The 18,489-nt window shown below is 38.7% G+C and overlaps 1 protein-coding gene across 1 annotated transcript; it reads left to right on the forward strand.

Annotated features, from left to right (window-relative positions):
* The first annotated feature begins 415 nt into the window (after positions 1 to 415).
* Positions 416 to 5,338, forward strand: LOC134578552 (apoptosis inhibitor 5-like). The gene is made up of 13 exons (XM_063437526.1): positions 416 to 487; positions 956 to 1,117; positions 1,683 to 1,776; positions 2,252 to 2,317; positions 2,616 to 2,758; positions 2,855 to 3,061; positions 3,153 to 3,257; positions 3,427 to 3,516; positions 3,660 to 3,826; positions 3,948 to 4,041; positions 4,563 to 4,616; positions 4,753 to 4,829; positions 5,266 to 5,338. The coding sequence occupies exons 1-13, from the start codon at positions 416 to 418 to the stop codon at positions 5,336 to 5,338; spliced, it is 1,404 nt and encodes a 467-aa protein (XP_063293596.1).
* The last annotated feature ends 13,151 nt before the right edge of the window (positions 5,339 to 18,489 follow it).

An 18,489-nucleotide genomic window follows, 5' to 3' on the forward strand; every position in this document is an offset into this window, starting at 1 on the left:
CTGTCAATGCACCCTAGGTATTTGGAAATGCAATATGTCTTTTGTTCAATATCTATATATTTGATCAATAATAAATCTAAAAAAAATGACCATGAATTTACTCATAGAAGTATTCAAATCTGAAATTTCCAGAATTGTTAATTAGTTCATTGTTCTATAACACAATGGCAAATGCAAAATCTCAACAACCTGTCATTAACATTTGCTAATTCAGTTTCTATCTCATGGCCTTCTTTTGTCTAGTAGCCCCTCCCCATTGCTTGTGATAGGTCTGTTTCATAGGAGAGCCCACCTTGACATGATACAAATTCTCATCTCCTACCAATCACTCACCATACCTATTTGCTAACTCTTGCAAGAAGTTCCTGTGTTTTCTGTGCATCTTGTTTCTACAGACAGAAAAACAGACAAAATAATGGCTTCAATGACTGAATTATATCGTAATTATTGGATTCTGGCTGATGCCAAGGAGGAGGATCTGCCCAAAGTAAGGCTAAGACTCCCTTAAATGTCTATTTTCTTAATAATCTTCCTTGGTCCATCTACCATAGGGTTTTTTATAATTTTATTTCATTTGTGTTTCTCTTGGGTCTTAATAGAGCTTGAACTTTTATTATTTATTATAAAGTAGCTAACTATTATTTTGTTAGCTACTTATGCCAATAAATGTAGCTAAATCCAGATTGGAGCTGGATATTAAACATTACTTATTTAATCAAACATGGGAAGAAACAGAGAAAGACTATACACAACTCTAAAACATTTAATACAGAGCCAATGAATGTCCATGCTGCTAAATACACTTACTGTATATTATAATATATAATATATATATATATATATATATATATATATATATATATAATTATATATAGTAAATTATATTACTTTCTGTATATCATGCTGACATTGTTCCCTGTTTTGTCTCTAAGTTCATGTTTTTATCCTTTTTCAGCACAAACTTTCATATAGAACAATTTTGGATGGCGCCTGTGGAGGACAAAAGGAAAGGAAGATAGCAGCCCGATTGATCCCCAAATTCTTTAAGTACTTCCCAGACCTATCCGCTGATGCTTTCTATATCCACCTTGACTTATGTGATGACAGACATATTTCAGTAAGTAATCCAATCATGGATAAGTGTGGTTTTCCTAGTTTTATAATGTTTGGAACCAAATAATTTACTCTATATACTGTGTATTAAACAATGTAATTTCATAATGAATTCTATATATTGAAATATGTTTAGTTCTGGTGAAATGACATACAGCTTGCAATATTTAGACAAAGTCTATGGGATAAGTTTCATTGCTTAATTTTGCAGCACAATGTTAAATTCTCACAATTTAGTGTTTTACAAATAGGTCGTACAAACTGTCCCTTTTAAGGTTCTCTATCTTATTTTTGTTTTATATATTTTTTTCAAATGGTTGATACAATTAAATACAGGATTGTTCAACTGACTTTTGCAAGAAATTCAAAGTGAATCTCCAAATTAGTTCAAATGAGTCAATTTAGAAAAATGTTTCGAAATTGAATTTGAATTTACAAATAAAGGATTATATTTTATCAATCTCTTTATCTCTCACCTTCTCTTAACAAATATTGCAATGTGTGCTCAAGGAAATAAATAGTTGCAGATAAGAAATTCTAATTGGCTGTTTTTGTCTTTTTTTTACCAGGTTCGCCATCAGGCTATACGAGGACTGTTGCACTTTGCGACAAATGAAAATCTGCACAATTTAGCTGATGTCCTGGTTCAGTTATTTAAGACAGGTATGATACAAAGACTGCACAAGCTCACCATTTTATAATGAGATGTGGTCTTTCAGTGACTAGTGAATTGTGTTAAAACCACGAATTGTACTGACAAGTTGATAACAAAATAGTCAACCTGTAAAAATACTACAACTACGATTTGCTGATTTGGTCTAATTTTGCAGTTGTTTTTTTTAGTACCTAAAATCATGAGAAAACCCCTGCATTTTATTCTCATTAAATAAATATTCCAGGCACCATAAACACTAGAACATACTGTTGTATTTATAGTTCCAGAAGTACCTTAGCACCCCCTTCTCCCCTAATTATAAGAATTCAAATAATTTGTTTTATTTTTTTTACCTGGATCTGACTTGTATCCATCACTGTATTGCCAAACAAATGTCACTAAGCAGGAGCTTCTATTAGCTCACCTGAGCTAAGCAATGGTGCAAACATTCTGTTAAAGTAACTAACATTTTCTTTCTTTTAGGTGACGTGGCTGAATTTGACTTGGCAAGTAATGCTTTGTTGCACATTTTAAAAATAGATGCCAAAGGTAAGCAGAATCTTTATATTTCTATACATATTCAAATAAAGTGAAGATTCAAAATTTATATATATATATATATATATATATATATATATATATATATACATATATACATGCCATTGAGTAAGTTAAGGGAGTTATTTCAGGGATTTAAATATGTATTTTGGGATTCTTTGTCAGTAGTACATTATAATGAAACTCTCAAAAATGTAAAATGTGTCTAAGGCTTAACTGTTACATTTTGCAATTTTTATTTTGTGTTTCTTTCAGAATCCTGAAGACAATGTTATTATTTTTTTCACAGGCACATTAAAAGAGATCATTCATCATATTTGTAAAGGAAAAAAAATTGTACGAAAGCGCGCACTCAAATTTCTTTCCTTCAAGCTGCCGGAGGAAGTGATGACGAAAGAAGCCGAAGAATTAATTCTGTTTAATTACAAGAAGGTGAGAAAATATGTTGGTAAAATATGCGATCTAGCAACATTTTTCAATTTCAGTAGACCTTATCTAAACTATTTCTGGTCTAATGTCTACTTACAGATTTTGAACGTCGTCAGTAGTGAAGAATTGTATTTGTTTGTAAAGTTCCTTTCGTCTTTACATATAATGCAAAATGACAAAGGCAGACAGCTGCTGGTGGATCTCATGTTCAAAGAAGCTGATCTGCATGAAACTATAAATCACGACAGTCTTGATTCTGCATACCACCTGATTAAGTGTGCACAACAGGCCGTCCCTTTCTTTTCGGTAAGTTATATGTGCTCCTATACATAACGCAGAGTTTTTATTAATTAATATATTCAATTACTCATACTGATTTCCACAATTTTCTTTGTAGGCAAACGTCCACTCCAATAAATTTGTGACTCATTTCTGTGAGAAGATTATTCCCATATTGGGCTCCTTATACAATCTAAAGGATGGCGATGATGTCCAGCTTGAGGTATGTATTGTCTAATATCTGGTCATAACTACTTTTATAATTATTAGTATTCAGCATTATCTGTCAGAACAGTATAGATAAGTGCTAGTATTTTGGGCATCTATGTCTATATCAGATTGACCAAACTGGAGCATGATTTAAACCTATAGCTATGTTATTGTCTCTGTAGGTGCTGAAACTGTTGGCAGAAATGAGCAGGTTCTATGGAGTAAACGAAAAAGTCGAATACTGTATGCTTACAGTTTTTGCTATATTACTGGTATGTATGTTTCATCTTTATATTTTTCACTACATGGCCCTCAGAGATTCTGCAATATGCTACCTTTTCCATAAACACGTGATGGTGTCAAAGCTCATGGTTCATCTTTAGTTAATTTGCATCTTTCTGTATTTTTTGTACAGAATTACTTGCCTCCCCCCCCTGAAGATACAGCCGGCAATGGAGACATTCAACTGCATTTCAGTCGTGTTGAATGTTTACTCTTTGTACTGCAACAGCTAGGAAAAACGCTTCCAGACTTTCTCATCACGAGAGTGCATGGAGAGAAACTTGCAGGTTTTAAAATAAGGTAAGTTGTTCATTAATTCTGTCAATATAATGCTAGTGTCACTGTAATATGATTACATTTCAGTTTGTTTTTATACAACATGGCAAATGAGGAGCTTACTAACATCACTCATCTCTTACAGGTTACAATACTTTGCCAAGAACCTTCAAGAATTCATTGAGCCATTGCGTCTGGCTTTGGAAGAAAATTCAGAGGAAGTTATAAAACCTGAAGAGGTAAAAATCATGGTATTATTAACTCTGCATTATCACTTTATTTAGACCAACATTATGGCACACACTTCACATTCTGACCTGCTTGGTTAACCACTAAGTTATCTGGAAATGTCACACTTCTGAACTGCATGGGTACTAATGTTAGCCCACAAATGTTTGCTGCAGTATATAGGATAAATTACAATTATTTAATGTTTTTGGTCTTTTCTATTAAATTGTATTACAAATATGCGGTTAGCTTTCTACAATATAACACTAATATATGAACTACAGGTACTTGAATATCTTGCTGCTGACATAAAACTACATATGGCATAAGCTCATCAGTGATATTTAAGTTTAGGGAGATGAGACACTTGGTACTGCAAATGGTATAATCCAGCCCAGCCTGCCCCTTTATCTGAGTTTTCTTATAGCAATCCAAATTATTGTTTCTCTTGTTCAGTCTAGTGAAAGTATATATTTGATCGAGTTTGTATCTATCTGTTCTAACCAAATAGTTTTATCTGTATCTTTTGCAGTGGGAAATCAGGAGAGAGGTCTTAAAAATGAGCAACATTGAAACATTGATAAAGGTAAGCATTAGACCCCACTCTATTTTTATCTGTTTAAATGTTCTTAATTATTCGTTCGTTACGAAATTGTCTGTGTGCTACCTTTATATGTGACTGCACAAAAATATAAAAAAAATTGTTTTGTATTTTCTTGTAGGATTTGACCAGCTTTCCCCCATCCTATAAAAGCCAGGTGACACTTTCTTGGACCCCAGAGATAGAATCAGAGATTGGGTAAGTGTGCGGCCAACAACATTTTTTTTTAATTCAGGTTAAAAATATATTTTTGAACTTCCAATACTGAAGGAACAAAAGTTGAAATTCTATAGCAACACATAGAAAATATTTATACTATATTTTGCTAAAAAAAATTGTTATAACTGAGGAATAAGTGCTAAGCAAATTACCAAATGTACATGGACAAACATCAGAGGTGTCAGATTGCAAAACAGGAGCCCCTGATGGAATTGTGGTTAGATAGATAAATGATCGATGTGCAGTCTGTTAGAAACTGGTACTGCCAAAAAAGGCACTTACTTATTTTAATGTGATGTGTTATCAATAATACTAATGATAGTATTTATTTTTACATTTTATTGAAATAGTAAATCTGCAAAAAAATTAGTTTGTAGAGATGAGATTGACATTGAAACATGGTCTTCTTTTCCAGACACAAACGAAAGCTTGAAATGTCTGCGTCTGTATCTCCCCCTAAGAAGCAGAAAACACATTCCACTACATGAAAAATGTAGAAGTTCCCTTGGCAGTAACCCATGTGGTAAGTTGATTGAATCATGACACGTCACTATAATAACTCATTTTGCCACGTAGTTATAACTTCAGTTGTAAGCTTTTATGGGATAATTTATTACAGTCAGGAAATTAAAGTAAATTTAAAATTATTTTTTTTATTGCGATTTCAAATTCACTTTGGATTCCCAACAATCCTCACGTTAGCAAATAATTTGTACATTAAGTGAAGGAAAGTGCCTATATTGATATTCTTACTAATACATTGAAATACAAAACTGGTGGCAATCGTTTATGTAAATTATTATTATTATTATTATTATTATTTTTTATGGGTCTCTGCAATATGTTTTGTTGTGATCTAGGCTTTAGTTTTTGGATATACTTCTCAACTGAAATTAATTAGGCTTTTCTGAATAAAATAAATACAAAAAGAGAAGTCCTGCGCTTAAGCAGCAAGGACTACAACACACATCAGCCCCAATATATAGTAAAAACCAAAGAAAAGAAAATGTTACTTGCGCTTTCTCCTTAATCCCTATGTATATTTAGACAAATGGAGGTCATTTAGTTGCTCCAATGGCCATTGGAGGGATGCCCGCCAATGGCCATTGGAGCAACTAAATGACCTCCATTTGTCTAAATATACATAGGGATTAAGGAGAAAGCGCAAGTAACATTTTCTTTTCTTTGTTTTTTTCTGAATAAAACTCAAATGGTTCAGCCTACATAGAATGTCAATTAATTAAAAGTAGTTTAGTAAAAATATATATTTATATTGTTATTTTGTTAGATTTACTAATCTGTTTTCCTTGTGTGTCCCCAGGAAACCAAGAAAAATTTCATTAAAACAATCTTGAGATAAGGGTCTTTTGAAGAGAAAGTGGAAGCATCTTAAGAAAACCCAGCACTTTTAATTTTAGAGGATAATAATTGTTTGTTTTTATTTATTTTAGTGTAAAAATAATAAATGGTTTACTTATATTAGAACGTTTTCTGTTGTTCTCTCCTAATTTTTAACACTAGTGGTTTATACACACATGGAAGTAACATTTCAATACGGCATGCACCCTGGAAAGTTTTTAATAAAAGTTTTACATTGATTGATTGCTAACTCATATCGAACATTTAATTTTATTAAATTCTTTTTTTAATCCATAAAAATGAAAAAAAAAATAATTAACTACTCTCTACAAACTTGCAGGAGTGTAGAAATACAAGTGGTAAAAATAACTAATTGCTCAAGATCAAGTCATGCATGTATAACAAATACTAAAATACAAATCTTAGTCAAATGTCTGTAAAGTGTTAACTATAACCCAATAAGTGTCAAATCATTTGAATCAGAGCCAACAAATCCTATGTGCCGATCTTTGTTTTTTTTTAATGCAGTAGCAGTTTACATCTTCTATTTGACAGAACCCTATGTTAGGTATTTCCAATGATTCTTTTAAATGAACCTCTCTGTATGAACATATCTATTTCCAGAGACGGTATTGCCTTAACCCCTTAAGGACCAAACTTCTGGAATAAAAGGGAAAAATGGCATGTCAGACATGTCATGTGTCCTTAAGGGGTTAAAGGGACACTACAGTCACCAAAACAAATGTAGTTTAATGAAGCAGATTTAGTGTATAGATTATGCTCCTGTAATCTCACTGCTCAATTCTCTACCATTTAGCACTTTCTGTTTCTATCCATGTAGCCCTAGCCATAGCTCACCTGGTTGTGACTCTTAAAGAATGCCAAACAATTGTTTCATTTTCAATCAGATTTAAGTTTAGTCAGAAGTATTTAATCTCCTGCTCTGTAAATTGAACTTTAATCACGTACAGGTGGCTCCTTCAAGGTCAAGCAAGCTATTAACACAGCAGGAGGTAGACATTCTAAATGAAAAAGAATTAGCAATAAAGGAGGTGTAAACATTAGATGACTCTTTACAGGAAGTGTTTAGAAAAGCTATTTTAGAAAGAGTTCAGAGAAGGGCTACTAATCTGGCTCATGGATTGCAGGATAAAACTTACAAGGAAATGTTAAAGGATCTTAACATGTATAGCTTGGAGGAAAGACTAGACAGGGGGGATATGACAGAACTAAATCCCTCTACTTCATTTTAATAGTGGTAATACAACCACTGCATTGCTATACATTCTCAATACAGAACCCATTTCGCAAACCCTTGTCAAGCTTTTAACACATAAACAAAACACATGCTGCTCTAAATAATTAACCTGCCCACTGTAAATAAAAAATAAATAAAATGGAACATTGAAGATGGGTCTATAGTGCATTTTGTGGCATTTTAGTAACTCGAACACTCAAAATTATTCAATAAATGCATACCATTTGCAAAAGGTTAACACCATGGGGATTCTCACATGATATATTTTAAGTTCACATTTTGTTTTCACCTTAAACTGGTGGATTTTGATGGATAGTTTGAAAAAAGGGAGAGTGTCACTCATGCATAGACACTATGGCTTTCAAGCCTTAAATCTGGGCAAAAGACTGAAATTCAAGTGGACGCTTACTTGATAATATGTCTGTTATATAATACTATCAAAAGAAAAAATCTCAGGCACTTACTGTGATAACTTCAAGCAGATTTAATGGACACGACAACGTTTTGACCTGTACCCAGGTTTTTCTCAAGCTTGATAAAGACCTAGGTACAGGTCTTTACGTTGCCGTGTCCATTAAATCTACTTGAAGGTATCACAGTGAGTGCCTGAGATTTTTTTCTTTTGATATCTGATTGATTGGGTATGCTGACCTATGCTCAGTTAGCACCCAGTGATTTTTATGAGTGAGTGCAACACTCCTTTTTTCTTTTGTTATATAATACTATGTCCATCCATCAGGTTCAGCCTTTCTCACATCGTTTTTTGCAGTTCATCCAAAAAAAGGAAAAAACAAAAACAAAAAACAAACAAACCCAGTTTAAAGTGCTTTCCAATTTTTGGCAACAAAATAGGAAATAAATTCATTCTTGACCCCAGAATGACCGTCAGATCTCTCATCGGATACAAGAAGCTATAACCCCACAGATTAAAAATTCTATACCTAAATATTATAGTTTTGCAAGTATTCATCCAGTTGCTGTTTAAACATGTGTAGATTATCTATATTGAAATATGGTGTCCCATGTTGTCATACTGAGTTAGGTTCATCTATAAAAATCACTGGAAAGAGTCAATTAAGGGTTCTCAAAAAGAAGAGATGTTCTGCTACTGCATAAGAGCACTAAAGATCTGCACAGAGTCAGGATATGTTGGCACTAATTCACAGAATTTGGCTCTCACTGTGTTGTACTGAATAATTTAGAAATATTTGATTTATAACAGTATGATTTGTATTTATTATACACACCAGATCTAGGACAAAGATGTATAAAAACACAATGTAAAGTGTATAAGAACTTATAATTTTACAGTCCAACTTTTTTCCATCTAGTTTTTTGTTTGTAAAGAGTAGCTTAACAAAGAGAATAAAGTTTTAACCCCTTCCCGACTGCAGGCGTACCAGGTACATCCGTCAAAAAAAAAAATAGTTGTTATCGACCTCGGATGTACCTGGTACATCTGCAGCAAATAGGAGCCCTGGACGTACCTGGACCGGCGATCCTGGTCCAGGGGGACTGCCCAAAACCCTGGCAGTCTCCCTGCAGCAGCTATGGCCACCGTGGCCCTACAGGCCATGATTACATGGCTGCAATAGGTGTCTATAGAGCTACCAGCAAGAGGACTGTCTGAGCTGTCACCTAAAAAGTAAAAAAAAAAATTCATTATATATATATATATATATATATATATATATAGTATAATATATTATTAAATAATAAAGCATTTTATAACATATTATACATATTTAATTCATATATATGACTTCATTATAACTGTACTTTGAGATATATACACATATCTCAAAATACACTTATAATGTAATCATATATATGCATTATATATGCTGTGGATTCAGTATATTACCGATTACCGAAAACACATGCTTACTTGGGACAGTGGTTGGCGGACATGATAGCAGCCTCTGCGCAACCAATGAGAGTGCAGGCCACACACTATGCCCCTCATCCCAATAGCTAAAAGGGTCGACATTATGGGGCAAAGAAGGTTCAGAGAGGTATGCTCTGACTATTTCTGAGGCAGTACTCTCCTTTCTGCTGCTAGCACTCTCAGTGGGTCCAACTATATCCTCAAGCAACTCTTCCCAAAATGCAGCTTCTCCACTCAGTTGTGTGGTGGTGATAGTGCCACTGCCAACGCTTCTGCTAGAAGTAGCAGACATCTCAGCCTCCTGCTGAACTACTCCCTCAGACAGCATTCCCCTCTTTTTCTGCCAGTCACACACCATCTGGATCAGTTTCTCCCTCCAAGTTATTAGGCTATTGTATCTGAGTGCACACTTTCCCTTAATCCTTGGATCACACAGGCAAGCTAGCATCTGTTCAGGAGAATGATCAATTCACTCACCTACGCAAACTCTAAGCTGATCCTTCAGCCTCCTGACCAGAGTTACTAAATCAGGATGTAGAGGGTCACCTTGAACAACCTGTTGGTGTTCAAGGAAGACACCCTTCTTGCTCCCTAGATGGGTGAAAACAGGGATTACCTGTCCCAGTATGACAGTGTTCAAGCTTAAATTTGCAGGAGAATCCCTGAATGGTTTCAAGACTGCCACTAGCTGAGTGATCACTGTCCAATTGTCTCTACCTAGTGGAGAACCAACACCAATGTACTGGTCTGATTCCAGACTATGGATTGCCCTCTGCTGCTCTAAAATCCTCTCCAGCACCTCCACAGTAGAGTTCCACCATGTACTGACATCTTGTCCTAGACAGTGTGTGGAAAGACCTGCCTCAACAGTTGGCAAGCCTTCACATTGCGGTGGAAGTGCCCAGCAATCCTCCTGCACCTTCCAATCACACTGTTATTTCCTTCTGGGATTGCTGACTTGACTACTAGATGGATAATGTAGGTTACCAGCACACACCAACAAGGTTACCATCACGCAGAGCTTTCACCATATTTGAAGCTCCATCATTGGAGCCTGCCCCAGCTCCTACTCGAAGAGACACCATCCTCCTTACTATCTGCAGAATGTTATCTGAAGTGTTTTTTTTCATCCATCGCTGCAACATGGAGAAGGAAAGATCTATAGCCCAGCTGATCTACAGCTGCTGCTGCTGTTGAAGTTGCAGAAGCAGCTTCCTGAGACACACCACGCTCCCACCAGTGTGCTGTCAGGGAAAGAAAGGCATGGTGCACTCCACAAATCTGTAGTAAAATGCACAGATTGACCACCAGCCTTCGAAAGCTCCCTTTTCACTACTCCAATACAGGACTGATAGAGTGAAATGACTATCCTCCTGCTGAAAGTGGAGCATGAGGTAAGATGGTATTGTGGAGTCACAGCCTCCATCAACTGTTTGAAAGTCTCCCCTTCTATCATTGAAAAGGAAGCACCCCCAACAGCAATTAACTGGCCAATAAGTCGCGTGACTTTATTGGCCTCCTGTTTAGACATAGCCCTGGAGTGGAATCCCCCAAATTGTTCCAGGGTGGGCTGAACGCATTGTGATGCTTTAACCAGCCTTAGTTGCTGGCTGGCAGCACCAGTAGCTCTTGGCTCTGCAACCTCCCCTGTCACTCCTAGCTGCCTTGATACTGGACATTGTAATAGTAGCAGCTATGCTGCCTGCCCTAGAACTTTCTGCCTCTTCCCTCAAGAACACAGCCTTGTGATAACTGCAAAGGTGATGGTCCATCCTGGCAATGGTGAGATAACCCAACACTCTCCCCCTGCTAACTTCCTTCCCACAAAGTTTGCACTTTGCAAAGCGCCCATCTCCAACACTTTGAAAGTGATCCCAAACTTTGCTGCTGCGCAACACATTGGCCTCTGCCCTTCGGGATTCTGCTGCTAATGTTGCAGGTTGATGAGCAGCAGCAGGAGTGCAACAACTGGGAGCTGGCACAGTAGCCTTGGCACTTGTACTGTGGCTTGTAGTACCTATGGTGGTGGTGATTGTTGGCATAGTTACACTGGTGGTGGTAACTGTGCCACTGCGAGGAGGAACAGTGGACCTGGAAATAGTAGTGGTAATTGATTGTGGTGGTGGTCGTCTACTAATGGTTGAAGTAGCACTAGCAGGTGCTACTATTGGAGAAAGTGGAGAGGATGGGGGAAAATGTGCACTAGTAGCAGGAGAAAAAGTTCTGCTTCCTGAAGAATTCTGACTCTCCTCTACTATATCCTCCTCACTCTCAGACTCATTTTCAAGTTCTTCATCAGCCAGACTAAATGCAATACCTGCAAAGCTGGGGGTAAGACTGTTATCACATCCAGGAATAATAGGAATAGGAGCAAGGGGTAGCATTGGCAATGGCAACATCTCCATGACTGATGTGCCACTGTCAGTGGTAGAAGCAGGCACAGTACTGGTGGTGGGGGAAGTGGTGGTCTTGGGATTAGGAAACAGCCTCCGTGTAAGAGAAGGAAGCTTTTTAGCAACACGATTCACAGGTAGAAGAAGATGATGGGGGCAAAACATGCTTCCTCTTATTTATTGGGCTACTTTTACTACTAGTTGTGTTTTTAGTAGTAGTACTAGCCATAGTGCTCACCCTAAAAATCCCTGCTGGTTTCCCTTTACCATAGAAAAGACTTGCGGTTATGGGCCTTACTGCACTCTTGGTGCCTTTCCTTGACCAGGATCTTGCACCAACGGGATAAAGAAAACAGGACCAGTCAATTCAAAAAAACCTCGCTGCAAACCGTGTCAACACATATGCACAGACAACACAGCCACACACAACAATATAACCTACAGCACTGAAGGTTCATGCTCCTGCACATCCAGCAATGTGGTATACATGATTCAATGCACCAAATGCCACCTAGGATGCTACATTGGGGAAACCACCCAGCAATTAAATGGCAGAATGAATATGCACAGACACTCCATTAAACACCACAAAAAAGAATTGTACTGCACTCCTGTGGAACACCACTTTACCCAGCCTGGCCACTCTATGAAGGACCTAAAAATCAAAGTACTGAAAGGCGTTTTTTTAAAAATACCCCCCAAAAAAGAACTTTTGAAGCCAGAATGATTAAATTGTTTAACAGCAAGAATAGAGGACTAGGGGGGCGGAGCCAGGGACTGATCCCGACAAGACGCACATTCTGCTAGCTCCCGCTGAAAACTAACTCTAACCGACAAAAAAGGCAAAATCACGCCAAAATACCAACCTGAAAACAACACCGATTGATCTAGGGCGCCGGGAGGAACAAGCTGATGCCCTTCTTCCAGCCCACGAGAACCGGTAAGGCCAAACGCAAACCTCAGGCCTACCGCCAGCCCACACTCCACACCCTGGAGACTTACCTCGACGGCTTCTGGGGACATTATGAGCCAAGAGAGGAAAGGGGGAACCCTGCGATACCCACGGACACTTCAACAACAATGTCGCGCCGCTCTCAGAAAGGCCGGCAGAACTCCCCAGCAGAACAACCCGGCATCGGGGAACTGCTGCAACGCAAGGCTCCACCTAAGATGGCGGCGGAGGAGCCCTCCACTGCACTAAAGCGGCCCACGCTGTCAGCCTCACCACGGACAACCTCTGAACCAACGATGCAGCCTCAACCCACTGACCAGACACAGGCAGCACCTACACCTAATATGCAGCCTGCACCCTCACCCCAACCACAGACGGCCACAACAGAAGGGACACAACGGGTCAAACTCCCAACCCTTCAAGAATCCGCCACAGAACCTGGGGAACACACCCTGGCCACGAAACAGGACCTCCAAATATGGATGCAGGCACTCCAGGATTTCATAACCGCGGACATAAGCACCATAAAGACAGAGGTACGGCAAAACACAACCAGGGTAAATACACTGGAGGAGAACGTAGCACAAATCACAGGTGACATGTCCCACCTCCAAAAATCTTCGCATGACCTACAAACGACCCAACAGGCGCTGGCAGCGCAGATATCCGCCCAGGGGGACCACCTGCGCCGCACCCATATCAAACTCCGAGGGGTACCCGCTACAATCCCCCAAGCCGAAATACCTCACTACATCAGGAGGCTCCTGAACACGATATTATCACCCCAAGCTGCCCGAAAAATCACCTTACAGGGCACTTACCGCCTACCACCTGGGCCCAACTCGCCTCCCACGGGAGCAAGAGACGTCATCATCTGCTGCACCACGACGCAAGATAAAATAACCATACTAACGGCAGTAAAAGGCAAGACACCCTTGAGCTTTGAAAATGCCCAATTACTTTTTTTCCAGGACCTGACAAGGGCAACCCTACAATGGAGGAGAACAATGCACACACTAACCAGCTGCCTGAGGGCAACAGGAGTGCAGTATCGCTGGGGGGCACCCAGGGTCCTGACAATCACGCACAATGACAACACCTACAAGGCCACGTCGGAGGCGGACATACCTGCTATACTGGCTACGCTAGGACTCACAGAGACACACAGGAATACGGGAGGCCAGTCTCAGATGGGGGACCCTGCCACAGCGTCCTCCTTTGTACCTCGACCCTCGGGGAGTTCACACACAACTCCCTGACGCAAACCGGTACCCCATAGCCGGATCGATGAGAACTCAGCCACCTACACCAAGGACATGGTCCACTAGGTCCTAACGGACTCTTGATTTGCAACTGTTTATTTTTGCAATTTTTCCTTTGTATTTAATTTGTTTTCCCGTTCACACACTTGTTTATGTCGGTTTATACCTCTTAGCAGGCGACTGGGCCCACCAGCCCACATTTAGCCTCAGAAGGGACACGCAGAGCACAACACTCACCCTTCCCCCCCCGCCACCCCCTTGGTTAGGGGTACCTACCAACGCGTAACACAACACCACAACGCACATCACATAGCAACCCATGGCAACCAGACACGAACTAGACTAGGCTATAGCGCCTACCCTGCTCGTCACAAACCTGCAAAATGCTAGAATAACCAAGAGATGAGCTAGTGCACATAACAGAATTGTACCTAAACGCAGCTAGGCAAACGACATGGGTGCACAGCCCTACACTAGGGACCTCACCAGTAACGTAACCTGTTTGAAAAAGTTGAAAATGTATGCAGACTCAAATGACGAACCACTAACCTGTTTTTCTTTCTGTATGTAACAATATCGTAGTCACTGTAATGCAAGTAATCTTACCATGCACCTTTAAAATAAAGAATTAAAAAAAAAAAAAAAAGAATAGAGGACTAAATATTGATTTGGGCTTCCTGTCCCACTACCAACACTTTACATGCACACTCCCCCAGCATTATCTTACTGCTCTGTCACATGTATCAATATTTTAAAATGCATTCCAATATGTTTATTCTATCAATATACAAGTACATGTGTTTGTGTGTATGCAAATGTATATGTGTTTATGTATTTATGTCTATGCGTATACATGTATGTATTTGTGTGTATGTATAAAGTGTATGTATATGTGAATAGGTGTATGTGTACCTATACATATAATGGTTCTATGTATGTGCAGGCACATTGGTATATGTGTAGGTACATGCATTGGTGCTTGTGTGTGGATGGATGTGTAGATGTGCATGTACATATATTTTGGCGTTGGGTTGTATTTATATGTATATTGTACTTGGGTATAGTGTGTATTTTCTTGTGTATACTTGTACATATGCACTACTTGTTACTCATGTACATGTACATGAGTGTGAGTGTGTACATGTGTCTGTGTATGTTTGATATAGGCCTTCATGCATATCCTGTAACTCTTGGATGGGAATTCATGCATTTTTTATATTAATACTCCCCACCTTCTAGCACCATCTTCTGCACTGTTCGCTTGTTTTTTTTCTCTCTCTCCCCCACTCACTTTGTGATCTTCACATACGATTTTTACTTATGGAATTCTATGTGTCGTCTTGCTCAGAAATGCTTTAGATTTGAGAAAGGGAGGTTCTCCCGAAAGCTTGTCATTAAAAAATTCTGTAAGTCCAATAAATAAGGTATTACAAGATACTAATGTTGTCTTTTACATATATATACAGGGAAGTCAAAACTCAGCCAAAGTCAATAACCAGAAATAAACGCTCAGGAACACACTCTCGGATCACCAACTAAGGGAAACCATGACAGGGCAATGAGTGAAAAGAGAAATGAGTTTAAATAACTCTCTTGCAGATCAGACTGGCCATAACCGGCCTTTGACCCCTAAACGTGCGTGTGCGTGTATTACGTGATGTCACATGCACGTCAACGCCATCATTACTGTGGGCGGATGTGGGGCTATAATATGGATGTGGAACCCCGTGCAAAGCAGTGCACTGGGACCCTGCCTACACAACCACTCATAGGAATAAAAATTTAAATTATCTGTAAAATTAAGCTTATATTTAATGGTACCTTCAAAAAATGCAATACATTCATACACTACAAACATACAGACTGCTGAATACACAGACACAGAATACAGAATATACACTGGCTCCTTAATATACACAAGACTGCTGTGTGTACACACAGACTGCTGAGTACACACACAGACTGCTGAACACACACACAGACTGCTTAACACATACACAGACAGCAGTGAGGTGTGCAGTGTTTCTGTGTGTGAGGGGTGCAGTGTGTGTGTGATGGGTTCATTGTGTGTGTGTGTGATGGGTTCAGTGTGCGTGTGTGTGTGTGTGAGGGGTGCTGTGTGTTTGCGAGAAGTGAAATGTGTGTATGTGAGGGGTGCTTGGCTGTGTGATGGGTGTGCAATGTGTGTATTTGAAGGGTGCTGTATGTGTATGAGAGGTGCTGTGTGTGTGAGAGGTTCTGTGTGTGTGAGAGGTGCTGTGTGTGATGAGGGGGTGCAATGGGATAAGGAATTTGTGTTATTTTTATTTAAAATAAATCTTTAAATAAGCTTCCTGGCTTCATCCCCCCCTCCCCCCCCCCCCCCACTTCTTCTTACCTTTGGTGAAGGATGAGTGGACACTGCCAGTACTTGTGGTCCGGTGTTTAATAATATAGATCTATAGCATTCACTCCTCCCACGAGCAGAATGGTGTGTCGGAGCATTGCCATGACGGAGGGGAGATCTTTGATCTCCCCACTGGCCCAAGAGGGCCCAAAGCAAGTGAGCAGGGCCAGCTCTCCATGGGCCGGTGGGGAAATCAAAGGATCTCCCATTTTGGCGTGGGCACATGGGCATAGCTATGCTTGTGGGGACTCCAGGCAAGTGTCCAGCGTGCCCATGTGGAAGACATTCCTGGGGTGAGTGGCAGGTGGGTAAGGAGTAGGGGACATATCCCATGCTGCTAAATTCAAAAGGGTGGCCAGAGAAAGAAGAAGGGCATTGGACTTATGTTTTATTATGGGATTTGTATGCATAAGCAGATGTCTGATAAGATTATAGAGATGAAATAAGTGGTGAAGGAAGTATGGAAGAAACACTACAGATTGAGTTACTTGGATGTGGTGGATGGAAGGAAAGGCATGCTTTTTGAACAAGATAAAAATTGAAAATAAGGAGTAAGAATGTGAATATTGGATAAACATCATTATAAAGATTGGAGAAACTGGTGTATGGAATTATAGCTATCTGACAGCAAGGCAGGAATTGGTGAGAACGAGAGAAGAGTAGTAATCAATGGATTAGATTATAAGAGTGTGGTCTGCAGAAAGGAGCTAGTAGCTGATGACCATAATTGAGTAATTGGCCAGTTTATACATTAAAACAAAACCATTGGGTAGGTGGGAGGCAATAAAGTGTATTGTTACGTCTCTTGTGTGTAAAAGACTGAGGTAGCAAAAAATAGAAATAGATGCAATTTGGGAAGGAGGAATGCACAAGGAATTAATAGTCAAATTAATAGTTGATAGAGCTGGCAAGGAACAAATATAGGCCTGGTGACACATATACTAGGGCTGGTAGGGTGTGGAACTGCACTCTATCCCTTTAAGCAGTATGTAGCTGGGTGCAACTCAGACAGCCTCAGTACCAGAGACCAAAATGCTGAATAACAAAATAGAAGGAAAGTCAAGGCACTCCAAGGTACAAATCAGGCAATTTTATTGAACCCACTCCATCGCAACGTTTCGACCAACACGGTCTTTGTCAAGCTATTTTGTTATTCAACATATACTAGGGCTGACATATTCTCTCAACGAGCTTAGCATGCAACTTAGAAATTAGTACAAATAAATCTAAATTAGATAAAACAGCAACTAACAAAATGAAAATACAGCAGATATAGGTGGGTGAATAGTACTTGAAGAGTAACATGTAGCACTAAGGCAATACAGTCTCTTGAAATGGATATGGTCATATTGAGGGGTTCATTTATAAGAATCATTGGAAAGATGTAATTATGGGTTCTATCAAAAAGAAGAGGTGTTATGTTACTGCATTAAAATACCAAATATATGCACAAAGTCAGAATTTGTTGATTTTGATTCATATGATTTGGCACTCATTGGATTATAGTGAATACTTTACATACATTTGACTGTAAAGTATTTGTGTTTATTGTATATGTATAACTTGATCTTAAGCAATGAGTTATATTTACCACTGAAGGTAAAAACACCATATAAATTGTACACGCTGTTGTATTTTTATACTCCAATTTTTTATTCAGTTTTTAAGTTTGTGAAGTCGCTACAATTTTTCATTTTTATGGATTAGAGAAAAAAAAAAGAATTTTAATACAATTAAATGCTGTATATGAGTAAGCAACAGATAAATGTAAGACTTATATTAAAAACTTTGCTGGGTGCACCTCCTAATGAAATGTTACTTCCATGTGTGTATAAACCACAAGTGCTAAAATAACGAGAGAACAACTGAAAAAAAGTTCTAATTCAAGTAAACAATGTTTTATTTTTACACCAAAACAAACAATTATTGCTCTCTTAAAGTCAAAATAAGTGCTGGGTTTTCTTAAGATGCTTCCGCTATTCTCTTCAAATGACCCCTATATTCCTCTTAGGATTGTTTAATGATTTTTTCTTGGTTTTCTGTGAGGACACAAGGAAACAGATAAGTAATCTCACAGACTTTGTAAAACAACATAACACATTGTAGTTATAAAGATAACACCAACTATTGATATAGGTTAC

The sequence above is a fragment of the Pelobates fuscus genome, chromosome 12 (assembly GCF_036172605.1).
Source record: "Pelobates fuscus isolate aPelFus1 chromosome 12, aPelFus1.pri, whole genome shotgun sequence".
Taxonomy (NCBI): domain Eukaryota; kingdom Metazoa; phylum Chordata; class Amphibia; order Anura; family Pelobatidae; genus Pelobates; species Pelobates fuscus.

What these genes read in the sequence shown, in the direction of transcription:
- LOC134578552 (XM_063437526.1), top strand. Translation starts at nt 416, where the DNA reads ATGGCTTCAATGACTGAATTATATCGTAATTATTGGATTCTGGCTGAT. An exon ending in AGGAGGAGGATCTGCCCAAA is followed by an intron (nt 488 to 955) that starts GTAAGGCTAAGA and finishes ATCCTTTTTCAG; the next exon opens with CACAAACTTTCATATAGAAC. An exon ending in TTCTGTTTAATTACAAGAAG is followed by an intron (nt 2,759 to 2,854) that starts GTGAGAAAATAT and finishes GTCTACTTACAG; the next exon opens with ATTTTGAACGTCGTCAGTAG.